Source organism: Necator americanus, chromosome X, assembly GCF_031761385.1.
Source record: "Necator americanus strain Aroian chromosome X, whole genome shotgun sequence".
Classification (NCBI taxonomy): domain Eukaryota; kingdom Metazoa; phylum Nematoda; class Chromadorea; order Rhabditida; family Ancylostomatidae; genus Necator; species Necator americanus.
In genome coordinates, this window is record NC_087376.1 from 33,729,762 (window position 1) to 33,744,540 (window position 14,779).

Genomic DNA, 14,779 nt, shown 5'->3' on the forward strand with positions numbered 1-14,779 from the left:
AAAGCAAGTCCAAAGAGACCAAAAACAAAGTCGATTGAAAATATCTACAAGTTGAAACTTCAAGTAAAGTCTGGAAACGCTACCTAGGTTTTGCCATGGACCGCACTGACTTTCTTTCGTACGTCTTTCATTATCTCGTACCAATGTAGGAGCTGTATAATCTATGATGTTTTGCAGAAAAAATACTTTCTTCAACTTGAAAGATATACTGGAAAAGAGTCTTTACTTTCGTTTGAAAAAGCTTCACTATATTTTCTATTTGAATTGTGTTCCTTCTGTTCTTGTCATATATTAACGTGATTTAAGTGCCGATTATTCAGCAGTACGCGTTCTCTAGGAGCAAAGTAAGCAGGGCAGTTAGGTGCAGGGAAGCAAAGGCAGAATGAAAAAAGGAGAATAACGTTAAGAAGAAAGAGTGAAAATCAGAACCAAAAACAGAAATGGATCTAAGAACAGTGAAACTTACGAAAATGATGTAAAATGACAACGAGGTTGTTTCCAGAGTTCCGTATGCGCTAGCGCAGCGTACATGCGTATATCGCAGCGCTGCCGAATGTCGTAGTCGGCGCTAAGATTGAGTACAACATCCAGTAATTTTCTGAAGCTGCCGGCTAGTTGCTGAGTGGATATCAATACAGAGAAATCGCTCTATTTGCAACTTGGGTCTTCGTCCTTGGTTCCCGTAAACTTATCCCCTTCCGATTGTTGCGTCCAGCGCTACCATGCCTCAACGTTCGGTCGATGGTCATCAATTGGGTATTGCTCGCGCGCCCATGCCAGTGCGTTGGGAAGATCCGTGCGTTGTCGTTGATTTTTACCCAGTACGTTATACAGTATCAGTAGTCAGTATCGAGCGTGATGTATCGGGATGATACGTTACGTGAAGGTGAGCGATGGCCCGTCTCCACGGTGCACGATAAGTTATGCAGAGCTCTCTTCCTGCTTCTAATAGTAGAGCTGCTCTAGTATTTTAATCCATAGGAAGAATTTCTGTTCCGTTTCTTCGTATAAGCGTCGAACCCTCGCTGGTACCCTCCCAGACTGCAGTTCGCGATGGTCCGACCAAGATCAATGGGGACCGATGTATTGACCGTCTGTAATCACAAAGCGTAAAGTTGTGTAAGTAGCGCAAAACAAGTGTAAATCCTCCTAGAACGTGCTATGCGCTGTTATACGTTGTTTTTTTTTTTTTGTTTCGCAAAAACCACTATTCCGCTGTGATCAAACTCTTTCACATACGCAATCAGTGCTAAATGAGAGAAACTGTCTCGTCGAACACACACTGAGAACTTCATGTTTCCAACCATCTGCACTTAAGTACTGGCTTACTTTGAGCAATTTTTGGTGTCTATATCATACTACATATTTTTATTTTATTTTGTTTATCAGGCGTCTAATTTGCCGCTTCTGTTCTATCTACTTGTGGTCGATTTCTAGCCTTTATGGGCGGTCGCTTTCAGGCGGTCGCTTTTTCAACAACACGCTTGACTTCTCCCCTAGATTCCCTGATAAGGGATGAAGTGCTTTTCAGCCAAGGGGAGAAATTTGAGCGTATGAGAATGTTGCTGCAGTGATATCGTGACTTATGTGCAAACCAGGACATATGCTCTGCTAAGACACTGATTCCAAAAAATATTTCCTAATGCAGAAGTTATTGTCAGCTGTTATTTGCTGCAGTGTTCGATATTTAGTGCCGACCCAAGCATGTGATTTCCAGGATCTCCGCTATTGATGTTGAATATGCTGTCAACTACACTCATGTGTCACATCGTCGAACTCGTTTGCGCACGATTGGCCTCTGTTAGCGTTCATTTTCGGGCAGTTGTGTGATGAATGGAAAGCTTCTATTTTCAGTTCTTTCTCAAAAAAGGTCTTCAACCAAAAATGTGAGCGCTTAGTGTTGAAACATTAGGTGGTCATTAATGGTCTCGGCTGGAGTAAGAAAATAATTGCACCTTAACATTCGATGTAGGTGTCCGAACAGAAGAATGGAATCGTTTCCAGCAATGGGATAAAATGAATACAGAGTGAACTGGTCTGTAAAGTTAACTTGCATAGGGAAATACATATCAACTGAGAGATCTTTTAATAATACACGAAAGAGGATGTAGCCCTTTTGGACTGAAAACAATGAACCGAAACAGAACGACGCGGCTGCTTTGAACAAAAACAAGTAGCAGGAAAACATCACCGGCCTCAATAATACACGGATCAAAAGGAAGGAACAATTGAGGCCATGCGGCCGGCAGTACACGAGGTAGGAAAACAAGAACATTTCCAGGAAACGTACTACTCTTATGTAGTCTTATGTAGATGAAGGAAAAACGAATAAATGCAGATCGAGCACTAATGGACATTCTTGCAAATACTATAATTTCTAATCGTCCATTAGCACTTTACACTGCTGTCACTAGCAAACATTTGTTCTACATGGCAGCTTTGGGAATAACGGAAAGCATAGAAAATAAATTCAAAACTCAAAGCATAGCATTCTGCTAGTAGTATAGGACAACAGTAAATAGGAACAGTTGCAGTATATGTATATGTACTTTTGGCGGTAGTTGTACTACTCTAGAGGAAAAAACAAACACCCACAAAGAATTATAACGAAGTCACAAAATCCAAAAAAAGAAGAAATTTACAGATTGCACGACGAACATTTCTCAATCAGTTCCAGGCTTGTACAATGACCCATGTACGCGCACACGGTACAGCGATGTGTACTCGGCACCATAGTTGCTCGTGACTTCCATCTCGATAATTTTAACCGGGTAGTCTGGCTGGGTCTGAAGTATGGTAAGATCTACTACCTCTTACCGCCAGCGAGGAAAAAACAGACCTTAACAACGAAGAACTGTAGTGGAGTGCCTTTAATGTCGTATATGAAGTCACCCAGAAGGACTCTAGTATCCATATCTGCTTCTGACTTGTACGCCTCAAGCATAATAAACGAAAACATCTAAAATGTTAACTTTGATTGCTAGTGCTCACCCAAATCTTGAACGTTCTCGGACAACTTGGGCGGAGACCACCGGGAGCTTGATGAGCACCTAACATATACAGTACCATTGAAAAACTAACAAAAACATGTGAAAGAGAGAAAAATCACCAATATGCTCATAGCTGAAAATAGTCATATTGATCGGATGCGACAGTCCTATTGTGATGTAACCGACGGGCCCTTTAAACGACCAACACTCTCCAGGAAACAAAGTTTTCGAATTGCGCTGCAATGTGGTGTGTTACTGTATGAGATTCCTTACTCTCTACTCGACGTATCTGGGAAAATAAATAATGCAAAATGTAGAAATCACCTGTATCACAGTTCTTGGTCCATAACTGGAGTACCACAAAGGAATGTTCCAAATCTTCTCAAGACGGGAGTACGTATTGTAGTTTTCAGAGCAGCGGGTCGAAATAATTGAGGCGCCTGTCAACAAAAATGTAGTTGCAAGTAAATAATAATAATAAATAAAATGAAATACAATTACAAGTAAGTTGGGGTGCAAACTAATATCAAAGCAAAAGATGACCTAACCGTATCATGTGTAGAAACAATAATAAACTATTCACCAGCGCTTTCCAGCGCAAAATCGAACATTCCCGTTTTGTCGCTGTCATACTCGGAAATTGCAGCACGGATTAACGATTCCAGATGAGAATAATCAATGTCCATGAGATTCTTCTAGAGGAAGGAAAAGAAAGAAAATTGAAAAGAAATAATGGGAACAGTAAGATGTTCACTCACCTCTGCCTTCAGCGATGAAATCTTTTCCTCATACGATGCTTTCAGCATACTCAACTCTGTCTCCAATTTCAACTTCAGATCATGATCCATCCTCGCATCCACCTAAGGTCAAAGTATTATCGACAGAAAAGCGTAGGATACTACCCCACGCTACCAATCTTAAGAGTAATTTCTTGGCCCTGATAACGAATATACCAACTCCAACTGCTGGAAACCTACAATAGCAGTAATCTTTTCAATAAGTTTCTTCTCGTCGATGGCCGTTGTCGGTGACGGTATGTGAACAACGCTTGTTTTCTCTTTCGTTTCATCGCGTGGAATAATAACATCTCGAGTACTTCCCTTTATTTCGGCAGAGTTCTGTTAAAAACCAAACTATAATCACGCTGTTTTGGACCCAAAATTATAACACGTAAAATAAAACCAAAGTGAAGGAGTTGAAAACAAAAACATGCTAACCTCCAGCACTGCAACTTGGAGCCGCTGTAAGGGGTAAAAAAGCAGTAGAATAAGCCCTGAGACTCCTTTCCACAGGAAATGAAGCCACCCAAGCACGTTATTCACTACCATATTACCAACATCAGTGACCGCAGCCAAGTAATTATAGAAGCACTGCTCAACAGTGCTGCCGGCAGAGAGCGTGGATGATTTCCACAACGATATCTGCAGCGAGAGTATACTAGAACAACTTGGTTACAATGGCTACAGGGGGAAATTTGAATGTGTGATAAGCAATGGCACCGACAAAAGCAATACATAAGGATATCGATAATTGCTCAATCTAGAAAGCACTAAATCTAAGAAAGATCGTCAAACGTACAGCTGACTGAACGCCGATTAGTTTGAACTTCAATAATAATGACAACGATTGTTAGGGTAATAGACGCTTCATTCCTGAGTTTTATAGATATATCCCTTATGCGGCAAAAGTTTAGTTTCCTAAGAAATGTCCTACCCTAATGTGTGACCATCTCGAAATAATCATGGGCAACAACTTTCGAAGGGAGACCATTTTTCAATAAGGGAAACAGACAATTATTATTCAATCCATACCTTGGAACAACTATGTCGTGCATGAAAAACCAATGATGTGTTGGTTGTTCCATACATGCCATAGTTTTGATATAGGCGTTCTAGGACACAGTTGCTAGTCAGCCTAGCTACAAAACCTCAACTGAAAGAATGTGCACTGACGCTTTGTTCGATTTTAAGTGAAGAACTTTCTGGGTCTGTACTCCACATTCCTTACTAAGGCATTATTACCGCTAAGCTAGGACAATTTCAAACAACGCTATTATATGTACTACGCTGTTATTTGTAACCAGAGAAACTGCTAAACAAAGAGCGAAAAAGAAGCGATGTAGAATAAAGGAAACTCACCTCAGGAACACCATCATACAATCTATGAAAAGGGTATGTTATGATATAGTATGCCATCAGAAATAATTGATGTACGCAAGAGACGGCCAATTCTCCGGCAGCTCTGATGTTCCACAAAAGGTTGTAGAAAAACTTCTCTGCGTTTGAAACAAAACCGACAGCAGATGACTTCAGCGATGACATCTGTAGAAAAAATTCTATGATATCTTCTTCAACCATTTACTAAGATTGATATAAATGGAACAAACGCAACTAAACATACATTAGGGCCACTAGGAAAGTAGTTAACAAGCTGTGAGGGCGACACGCTGTAGATTGTTGACCAGTTGGGTTTTCCCACAGTTGGCATTGCAAATGAAGGCATCTCAAAACAGTTTGTTTTTAATGTGAATTCCTTTAGCGTAACCAACAATTGAACTAATATTCAATGAAACTGTACCGATGGCAATTTAGAGTAGCCCATATGACACGTTGTCGCTAGAAAATCCAGGACGTACGAAGTCACATCACTCACTGAAAAAAAAAACATCTCAGCTTACACGCCACAGTATCCTGTTGTCCTTCCAGCAGCTCGGAAGATTAGCTATGAATTCTACTTTTCATTTTTCCACAATATTCCACGTTTTGGTGTGGGACACAGTGTATAATAGATACAAACAACACGAATAGGACTTGAGAAATATTCTCTTAAGGCACTCAATCTCTCTTTAAGTACCTATTTGGATTCCAAGAATATAAATCGGAGTCCCAATTTCAAACAACTTATGCGTACCCAAATTTGAAGTGACTTCATATTCATCATCTGACCCTCGTTCTCAGCAATGCACCTGTTAAAACTGAGTTGTTCAGAATTTTTTTATGGCGTGTTAAGCTTTGATATTTGGATATTTCTAGTATGATACTTTTTCGGATGAAAGAAACTGGAAGCACGACCATCTACGAACTATGACTTTATAAATTTATTAAAGTGCATGAACGACTCACCTATGGTTGCACAAAGATCATAAGCGGTCTTTGTTATCGTAACAATAAAAAGCCATGCATTGGAAACTGCGGAAGAGATTCTTGTCAACAAATCATACTTCGCAAATTTTCCATTGAGCCAGTACTCATCATAGATTGAGTTGAGGGACTTCGCATAAATCTAAAATTTCAGTTGGAAAGAAAGTCATTCGAAAACACGACAAGCTCAACTTACTCCTTCAGAATCAATTACGTTGTATGCGTAGTCTGAGATTTTCTCCTGCATATCAGACACTGCAAATTAATGGTAAGTTACTTTAGTGGGAAGTTCTTCGTTAATAGAAACCAAGTAAATTTACCACGATGCCCAAGAATGATCAAAGGACTATCACCATCCCGACGAGACAGCAATACAAACAACAGCAGAAAGAGTGGTAACAACCACCAGATCCAACGTCGACGCCTTAAAAAAAGCATTTAAAAGCCGAAACATGATGGAGCAGAGATGCATTAGCATAGAAAACTTGGTGACTTAGTTAGTTTCATGTATCCATGATTTCATAAAAAGTATAAGTGCACCTCTCCCCTTCTAATTTTGTGCATCAATGAAATTTCCCCTGAATAAGAAATGAGAGGAGCATCAATAAAGTAAAACAAAGACGAAGACAAAATAGGAATGCCAGTAAAGTCCAACCATTTTAGTTCTCAATAGAAGAAAACCGTGATCGAGGCGGTAACAATCAACCGTAGTATTAAACGACAAGAAAAGTAATCTTGAAAGCGGTGAGAAACAGAAAATCAGGATTAAAATAGAGGTTACCTGTTGTATAACGCTTCAATGATATTCTTTGAGTTCTTTCCAGCCCATCCAAAAGACCTGATTACCCTAAAAAGAAATCCCATACATTGAAGAGAAGGTCCGCACATTCATAACAGATACATATATACATGGGAGGTAACAAACTAGATGAAGTGAATGAACGATAAAGCTGAACAGAGATGTGGCTTGCTACTTGAAAGAATTATTCAATCCCCTATAACAGCTGTGTTATAATTCATCTTAGGCAAGTAATGTAAGATAAATAGATTTCGCTCAAATGGACTTCAACGCTAATGAATGGACGAATCTAAAAATGAAACTTCAGCTTTTGATTTCAGCTGATTTCGGCTTTTCGTTTCTAAATGAATAAACATTCAAGACTAACTGGAAGTTCCAAAACAATTTACAGGTGCACTTATAAACTATTCGGTACCAATATAGTATTTGTCGGTTATCTATATAAGAGAAAAGCAATAGAATTTCCGTGTAATGGATGGTTCTACACTATTTTTGACACAAATATTACCAACAAAATTGTTAACCGTCAATTATTTAACAGACAAAAGCTGCCCACACAAGCTCAACAAGGCTGAAACAGGGTAGTGCTGAGAATGTGGCAAACAATTCTTGAATCAAAAAAGTCCTGTGGAGAAGCTACAACGCGAAAATGACCATTTTCTCCCTTCAATTTCTGCCCATACGATCAAATGTATAAGTCAAGTGACAAAACAAAACTTAGTACTGCTACCCACATGAAGTTAGCAGTGATACAGGGTGCGCAATGAAGAAAATGAAGATGTTCACATCACAATACTCGCAAAAGGACAAACATATACCTTGACTGCAACCAACGGAACAAATCTACAACCGCAAAAGCGACGAAAAGAAAAGCACGGCAAGGGGCGTATAGCACAGTAGAACAGAATGAAGTGAAACGTGACACAAGTGGTGATGGTTCAGCTTCCGGATATAGGTCATAATCGAACCCATCATAATCAGCACCACCAGACATTCTTCTGAACGAAGGAGGGAATCGAATTCACAGTCACCAAAGCTATCATTCAAATAGCGAACTCTGAAGTGTACACGTATGCTACAAATGACTAGGGATTCTTGCCTGTACGGATGACGACCAACAAGAACCACCTCTTCTCTTGAGTTTGAAGGCGTAGTGTAAGAACTATCGCTCCTAGAACAGTCACAACTAACTACTCTATGAAATCCGTGCAAGGAACGAATCCTTTCCCGAAAATAACCTAAAGGTGGATCATCCACAATATTGAGGATACAAAAAAATGTTTTCGAATGGAAAGGAAAAGACCACACTCTTCCCTAACTATCAGATGTTATGCTTTAAAAAAAAATTCCAGTCTATTAGATCTACACATGCAGCATTTGATGTTAAGTACCACTCATGTCCAGACTGGAAATGTGACAACAGAGGAAAGGCAGTAACGAAAAAAGGCATTTGGAAAGAACTCACATTCCGACCAAAAAATAGTAAGGCTTCATGATACAAAGAACAGCAAAGTGAGCCGCATACAACAAGTAGTACACAACTGAGGAAGCGGTCGATCCAAGCCACGTAGCAATGCGATAAGCCTGAAGAGTGAGTTTCTGTGCTAGGGCTTGACGCGACTGGACACAGGACAAATTTTTCAACGTTTTGGCTGGGACCTAAACAGGAACATACCATTGACATCCTGCGATACTCGGGATTATCATAGAGTATTTCGTTGGATACTGTATCAAAACGAACTGTCTTCCGTCTTCTGTAAATAGACATTTCAAATGCAAAAACCATCGCAGACACTGCGCATTACCTCGGGACTTCATCATCTTCAGAGTCCGTATCCAAGGCAGTGATAGTACGTGAGCGAAGATTGTAAAATCTCTTGTCAGGATCACTGAAGAAAGCAGTAAGCATGAATTTAGCATCATGAATACGATAATAAACGCAAAAATTCTTCGAGCTGTCTAAAAACAACTATGACACCTATCCTTAACTTCATGAAAAGTTGTTAGCTCTATAATACCCAAGAGATAAAATTCCCCAGAGAGATTATTTGGAACAAGCAACCAAGGATGACAGCAAACGGTTTGTTCTCCTTAGTCATGAATGCAAGAGAATTCGTAAGTTCTCCACATGAAAACTTCAAAGAGAAAGAAAAGAACTTGAACATAAAGGAAAACTGTACTGTAAGTTTCATAAGGAACCTACTTTGGATCATTAGGATCGAATCTGTCTCCATTCCATTCATACCGTTGCGCTGATTCCTGCTGGAAATATAAAATACTCCAGATTAATTGTGACCATTCAGTTCAGTTCACGTCAGGTGTAGTGCACTCGGTAAGAGGTTCCGCTGTGGCTGCACCAAGATCGCTGGTAAGCTCGACTTCGCCTTAGCGCCAACAAAGCCTTTCATCCCTCCGGGATCGATAAATTAGTACCAGACTTGTCTGGTAGGATACTAACACTAACTTGGTGCACATCGGCTAACCCTCACAAGTCATTGTACAGGTTAGTTACGCGTTCGTAAACCTCAAAAGATTCTGAATTGAAGTTAGCGCATCCCAAACGGAGTGATCGATACCAGACGCTATGTACTTTATCCTCTAAGTGAAGATGAAATGTAAAAGGCTGTCTCATTAAGTTTCTTTCACATCACGTTTCGATGGTCAACACTTCAAATCACCGCATCCTAAGTCGTAGGCCACAAGAATCAACAACTTATCATGTCGATGAAAGAAGACTATTGATCAATCTGCAAACTGCAATTGATACGGATTGATATGCCACTGACTTTATGGCCTTTATTCACTTCAGTTCATAGACGCATAATATCAGCCACGAGTCATCAAGCTTTAGTTTCACGTTCACTTTCCTTAGGATATAAAAGAAATTTCTAGAACTTCCTTTCAATTTGAAATATGCATTTCAACAAAACAAAATTTATCTATAAATCCGGCACCTTACCTCTGCTTTCCTCAACATCATCCAATGGTTGCATTCAGCAGTTTCCTTGTTCATTTTCCTCATTCTCTCTATCATTGCCTGATTATTCAACCGCCTACCATTTGCCGCCAAAAGCTCATAGTATTTTCGGGTAAGTGCAAGATTAATCGCACGAAAACCACTGCAGATGAGATCTACTGTAACATATACATGTATCACGGCCATTTTTCTGTCAAAACCAATTTGAAAAACCTGGATAACGGATAACACTAGCGATGCCATAGACTAGTTTGAAGAAGGTCACGATAACGAGGTCGAAGAAACTGCGACGGCGGAAGGGACGTCGACGTTCTTCAATTTTTGAGTACAAAAAGCCCGTAATGGACTCTCCAAGACAACGAGCTAAAATTTTTGCCGTGATAAGTGAGAAAAAATTACTGAACTGAACTCTCCGCAAACCTATGACCTCAAAAGAGCACACTTTGAAACGAACAAAACGAAGCAAGGCATCATCTGACCAACTGATTATCAAAGACGCAATTAAAAGCAATGATTTCGATTTCGAACAAATAATTCCACCGCTGATCATGAAATTTGCAAAAGTGGAATACAGGCGTAATCAAATCTCAAAAAGCATCTCAAAAACGCGTTGTTACAATGTTACAATAATTATTCCATCAAGACAACATTACTCTTCTCAAATTAAATATCACGCGTCGGATATAAGACTAACAAAGCGTTGCTAATTCTAACTCTCCATTCCAATTAAGCGGTGTGGACATTGGCAAGAAAAAAAAAGAACTCACTGAGATACACTACTGCCACAACAGTATCGTAAAGTAAAAATCCGACGGATTTGACGGGGCGTACAGTGATTGTGTATAACACCCAAAGTACAACGTTGAAAAATGTCCGAAAAGCGTTATACCCAGCTTGGCCTAACTACAAAATACGATTGGCTTCTTCATTTAAAAGTTTAAAAACTGAAACCTCAATACAAAGGAATTCAAAAGTGAAAAATTACACTTCGCATGATGCTAGGTGCTGCATAGTCAACGTTTTCTTGATTAGTGATGTGGAGAAGGTTGTTGTTAATGTTGGGAACTTCCCAAGCTGGTGGTTTGTCAGGATTATAAGACTGGCTGCAAAGAAGACTATTACATACCATCAACGATGACTTGTTGAGAAACTTTCGAAAAATACCTAAATGCATAGGTGTAGCCAGTACTGTAGTTCCTAAAATAGAGTATGTTCAGTTTTTTTGTAGAAGCTCCTCGCCTACTAGAAAACCAAGGCAACAACTCTTAATAACCGAATAGAGCCGAATTCGTCTTAGCAATAACCAAAGGGATAGAACCTTGACAGTTCATTCGAATAGAAATAAAAATTAGATTTTCCAAATTTTCAAATCTCAATTCAAAAATTCAACTGTACCGACGATCTAGTCCAATGAACACAATACACCGAAATAACCTACAAAAATGGGCTAGTCAGAAGATCAGCCTCATCTTCAGTCAGACGAGGAGAATGCACGTCACGAATAGGTGGACGTCTGAACGACGGACGACGACGATACATTGTCTCAAGCGGCGATTCTGACGCTTGCGACATGATTGAACACCGCCTGAAGAATTTGATTCAAAATCTGCACCTAAGTAAAATTTGATTAGTGAGAGATGTACGTAAAAGCACTGAGTTTCAGCATTGAACACAAAAAAGCCACCTTGAATAGGCAAGAAAAAAAAGCTGTTACACAAAGAGTGAAAGACTAAAAGCGACAAGAAAAAAGTAGACAGTGTCATTTTTGTGTTGTCTTTATTTTTTAATAACCCAACCTCAAACAAGCATAACAATTTGCACCTACAATTAAAGACTTTACAACGCATATATTAATGTAACGTTAAAACGTTCTACCGAAGTTTTCCTTCAATTTTTCTTTCTGCCTTTGAGTGTCGACAAAAATCAAAACAAGAACCAGAAAAAAACGGTGTTGGAGCTCAAGTGCGGCAAGGATTCTAAATTGTGGAATTCTACACAATAAATTCGGTGACGCAATTGATAGAACAATATTTCCAGAAATGAACGATTCTTTGAATCAGAAGCTAATGATGAAGAAAAAAACAAGTGAAGCCGCTAAAGTGCTAAAGTGAGCTTGGAAAACATTGGAAAAGCTTGCCCTGGCTAATGCTATCACACGAGTTACCACAATTTACATAAAGAATAGCGGTAAATCATGGTCTTCACAACAGAGATGAATTTGAAGCAACATCGTTAATAAGGAAAAAAAAAACCTTGACTCGATCAAAAAATAAAGCGTTAACCTCAGTTTCGTATGAAGCAAATGTTCATCTGATAAACAATCTGAATGGCTGGTATTAAAAAGAAGGAAAACCAAAAGTGCTCTAACAACATAACGGGAAACGAAATAAACAAGCAAACACCATCCCCGTTCTAACTCACATTCAAATCACTTAAACCATCTACACAAATATACAAGGACTGATAACATGTAAGCACCAAGTGCCAACATAGCAAAGCAAAAAAAAAACAAACAAAGACAGTAGTGCAACACTCTAAACAAGAGATTGTTTACATAAAAGAGTTAAGGTAAATTCGAAAACGGCGCTTGTCCCCCACCAATAGTTCTTGCAAAGACCACACATGCGTCCTCATTACAGTAAACTCTCTCAGGATGAGGCGCCAAATTTGAACGCCGATTAGCCGCATACATGGAATGGATTGTTGCACGTTCAATTTCTTAACCCTTACCTGTCCTCTCCAATGGTAGTAAGGGAGAAACAACATATTGAGTTGTGGCACCACAAATGTAGAAACACTTCCCTTGGTTATGCTTGAGAAGAGATGCTTCAAATGTTTTTTTTTTTTCAAACGATGTTCATATGACGGGAAAAATCGCCGTATCTCAATAGGTAAAATGAGAATTTGTGTCTAAAGTGAGCGTTCACGCGAAAGGCAGAGGTTGAGCAAGCAAGTGTTAGGAGCGGTAACTTGCAGACAGTTATTGGTTACTTTGATGAGTCCATCACGAACGCCGAAAAATCATTCTGCCTAGTTCGACTCGGGTGAAATGTAATTGGAGAGGAGCGCTCGGTGACGCCCTTATCTTTCAAAGTAAATAATTATGTCAATTGAGGCGCTAGTACCTCATCATTAGTCTTAGAGGATCTATGACATGTAAGCCAAAGCTATTAAGATAAAAAAGTAAGAGCGTCGGGAAATAAGGGCGCCACTACATTTCCCCCTTCGACTCCTTGAAGAAATCAACCAATAGAATGATATATTATTTATAGATATAGAGATTATTTATAGATATTTAGAGGGCAAGTCAATGGTGAAGGAATACTAAACAGAGTTGCTAGCCACAAAGGGCAATGTCATCGACGCGCAGACGATTTGCGGCGATGACCATCAATTTCGTCGGTGCTGATTGCGGATCAGCTGGCGAACGAGCGTCATAGATTCATTCTCATCGCTGATGCGTCATGGAGCACCACAATGTGTCCATCGGCTCGATAAGGGTTGCAGATCAGCGATGGTTAGCATTGGCGAATCGATAATCCTTACTTTACCAATTCTAATGCAAATCTAATCGGCTCCCTATCCTATTCAACTAGGAAATATAATCTGCTGTAATGACTACATACATGAACGTCATAATACTACAAAAAATAATCTTTTCACAGACCTGGATTCAGCGATATTCTCACGTTCAGTTTGGCTTTTCGTGAATGTAGTAACTCATTGCATGTTCTCTACAACATGATATGTCAACTTCGATTACATCCAGAGTTCTTATGTGATGGTAGAAGTAATTCGCATTTATTTACAATTGTTCTTGGAACAGTTTTAATTTTCTAGCAAGTAGTATTACTACGTTTCTGTCTCTCAAAGACACCCTAAGTTCCTTGGAGCAACTATCGAGTGTAGGAATAAATGTATAATTAAATAAATATAATCTTCTCGCTGGACTCACATTACTGTCGAATTCTCGTGGATACTGATCCATCTATGATCCATGGTCCTCAATACTTTATTTCTTGAGAGGGACAGAATATTGTTGGTGTCGCTTCAGCCATGAACCGAAACGGTGATATTTACTATATTTGAAGGGAGCATATCACTAAATTGACGACATTGGTCCCTCTGTGGGACAAAATGAAGAGGAGATCAGGCACAGAAATGCAACCTACCCCGGTGGCGACGGCGTGTAGAAATGGCAGCCGGACGGGTATCATTTATTGAATGATCACGCGTGATCTACATTTTGAGAAGATCAAGGATTGTTAAGATTTGAGAATGAGATGTTATAACTGTAACACTGCCTCAGAGTCTTTCATTTACTTTTATTTGATATATACAGTACATGGTCGTATAGTATGGTACATGGTAAAAAGCTCACGAAACGTCTGAATCCTGAACCCTGTACGATTTGAACTTTGGTCGACGAACGCGTCGGCCCATCCCAAATTGATCGATCGATCAACGTCAAACTCTTTCTCACCCTTTATGTTCTAGAAAATAAGACTAATATATAAATTCCTGAACAGACTTCCTCTGAGTTTAATGAAAGTGTCCGGAATTCACCTACGGAAGCATCCTAGGATATTTCTCCTATATTTCTTATTCGGTTCTTGTTTGAGCAAAAAAAAAAATCCCGAAAGGATTTCACAGGAGAAGGTGACAAATTGGGAGTGTTTCCTTAGCCACTTTAAGTCCTCCACCTCTTCTTGAAGAAATTTTTACTCCTGTGAGAGAACCTTGTTCGAAGCAAAAAGTACTATATGCCATTACGTTACGTAGTAATGTTGTGGTTATCCTGGAAGAGGTATTTAGTACTAAATGAGTCATTTCTAGAACATGAATGAGTGAAAGCTTCTCGTAGAGGTTACGA

At 39.4% G+C, this 14,779-nt stretch overlaps 1 protein-coding gene across 2 annotated transcripts; it reads right to left on the reverse strand.

Moving 5' to 3' along the window:
- Positions 1-2,663: 2,663 nt before the first annotated feature.
- RB195_026251 (uncharacterized protein) lies at positions 2,664-13,894 on the reverse strand (the record flags this gene model as incomplete). Of its 2 annotated transcripts, none has more annotated exons than XM_013447053.2 (31): positions 2,664-2,786; positions 2,840-2,935; positions 2,992-3,050; positions 3,110-3,227; positions 3,315-3,430; positions 3,574-3,685; positions 3,749-3,850; positions 3,968-4,108; positions 4,208-4,411; positions 5,129-5,311; positions 5,391-5,492; positions 5,568-5,641; positions 6,113-6,272; positions 6,327-6,385; positions 6,451-6,554; positions 6,912-6,977; positions 7,748-7,927; positions 8,029-8,100; positions 8,395-8,513; positions 8,605-8,683; positions 8,735-8,818; positions 9,133-9,191; positions 9,889-10,064; positions 10,120-10,269; positions 10,674-10,809; positions 10,892-11,009; positions 11,071-11,103; positions 11,345-11,375; positions 11,444-11,491; positions 13,574-13,640; positions 13,862-13,894. In XM_013447053.2, 31 exons carry the CDS (start codon positions 13,892-13,894, stop codon positions 2,664-2,666), a joined length of 3,204 nt encoding a protein of 1,067 aa, XP_013302507.2. The 2 variants fall into 2 exon arrangements, with proteins under 2 accessions (XP_013302507.2, XP_064070598.1); XM_064214717.1 differs by adding an exon at positions 12,189-12,228 and having other exon boundaries at positions 11,345-11,491.
- Positions 13,895-14,779: the final 885 nt, after the last annotated feature.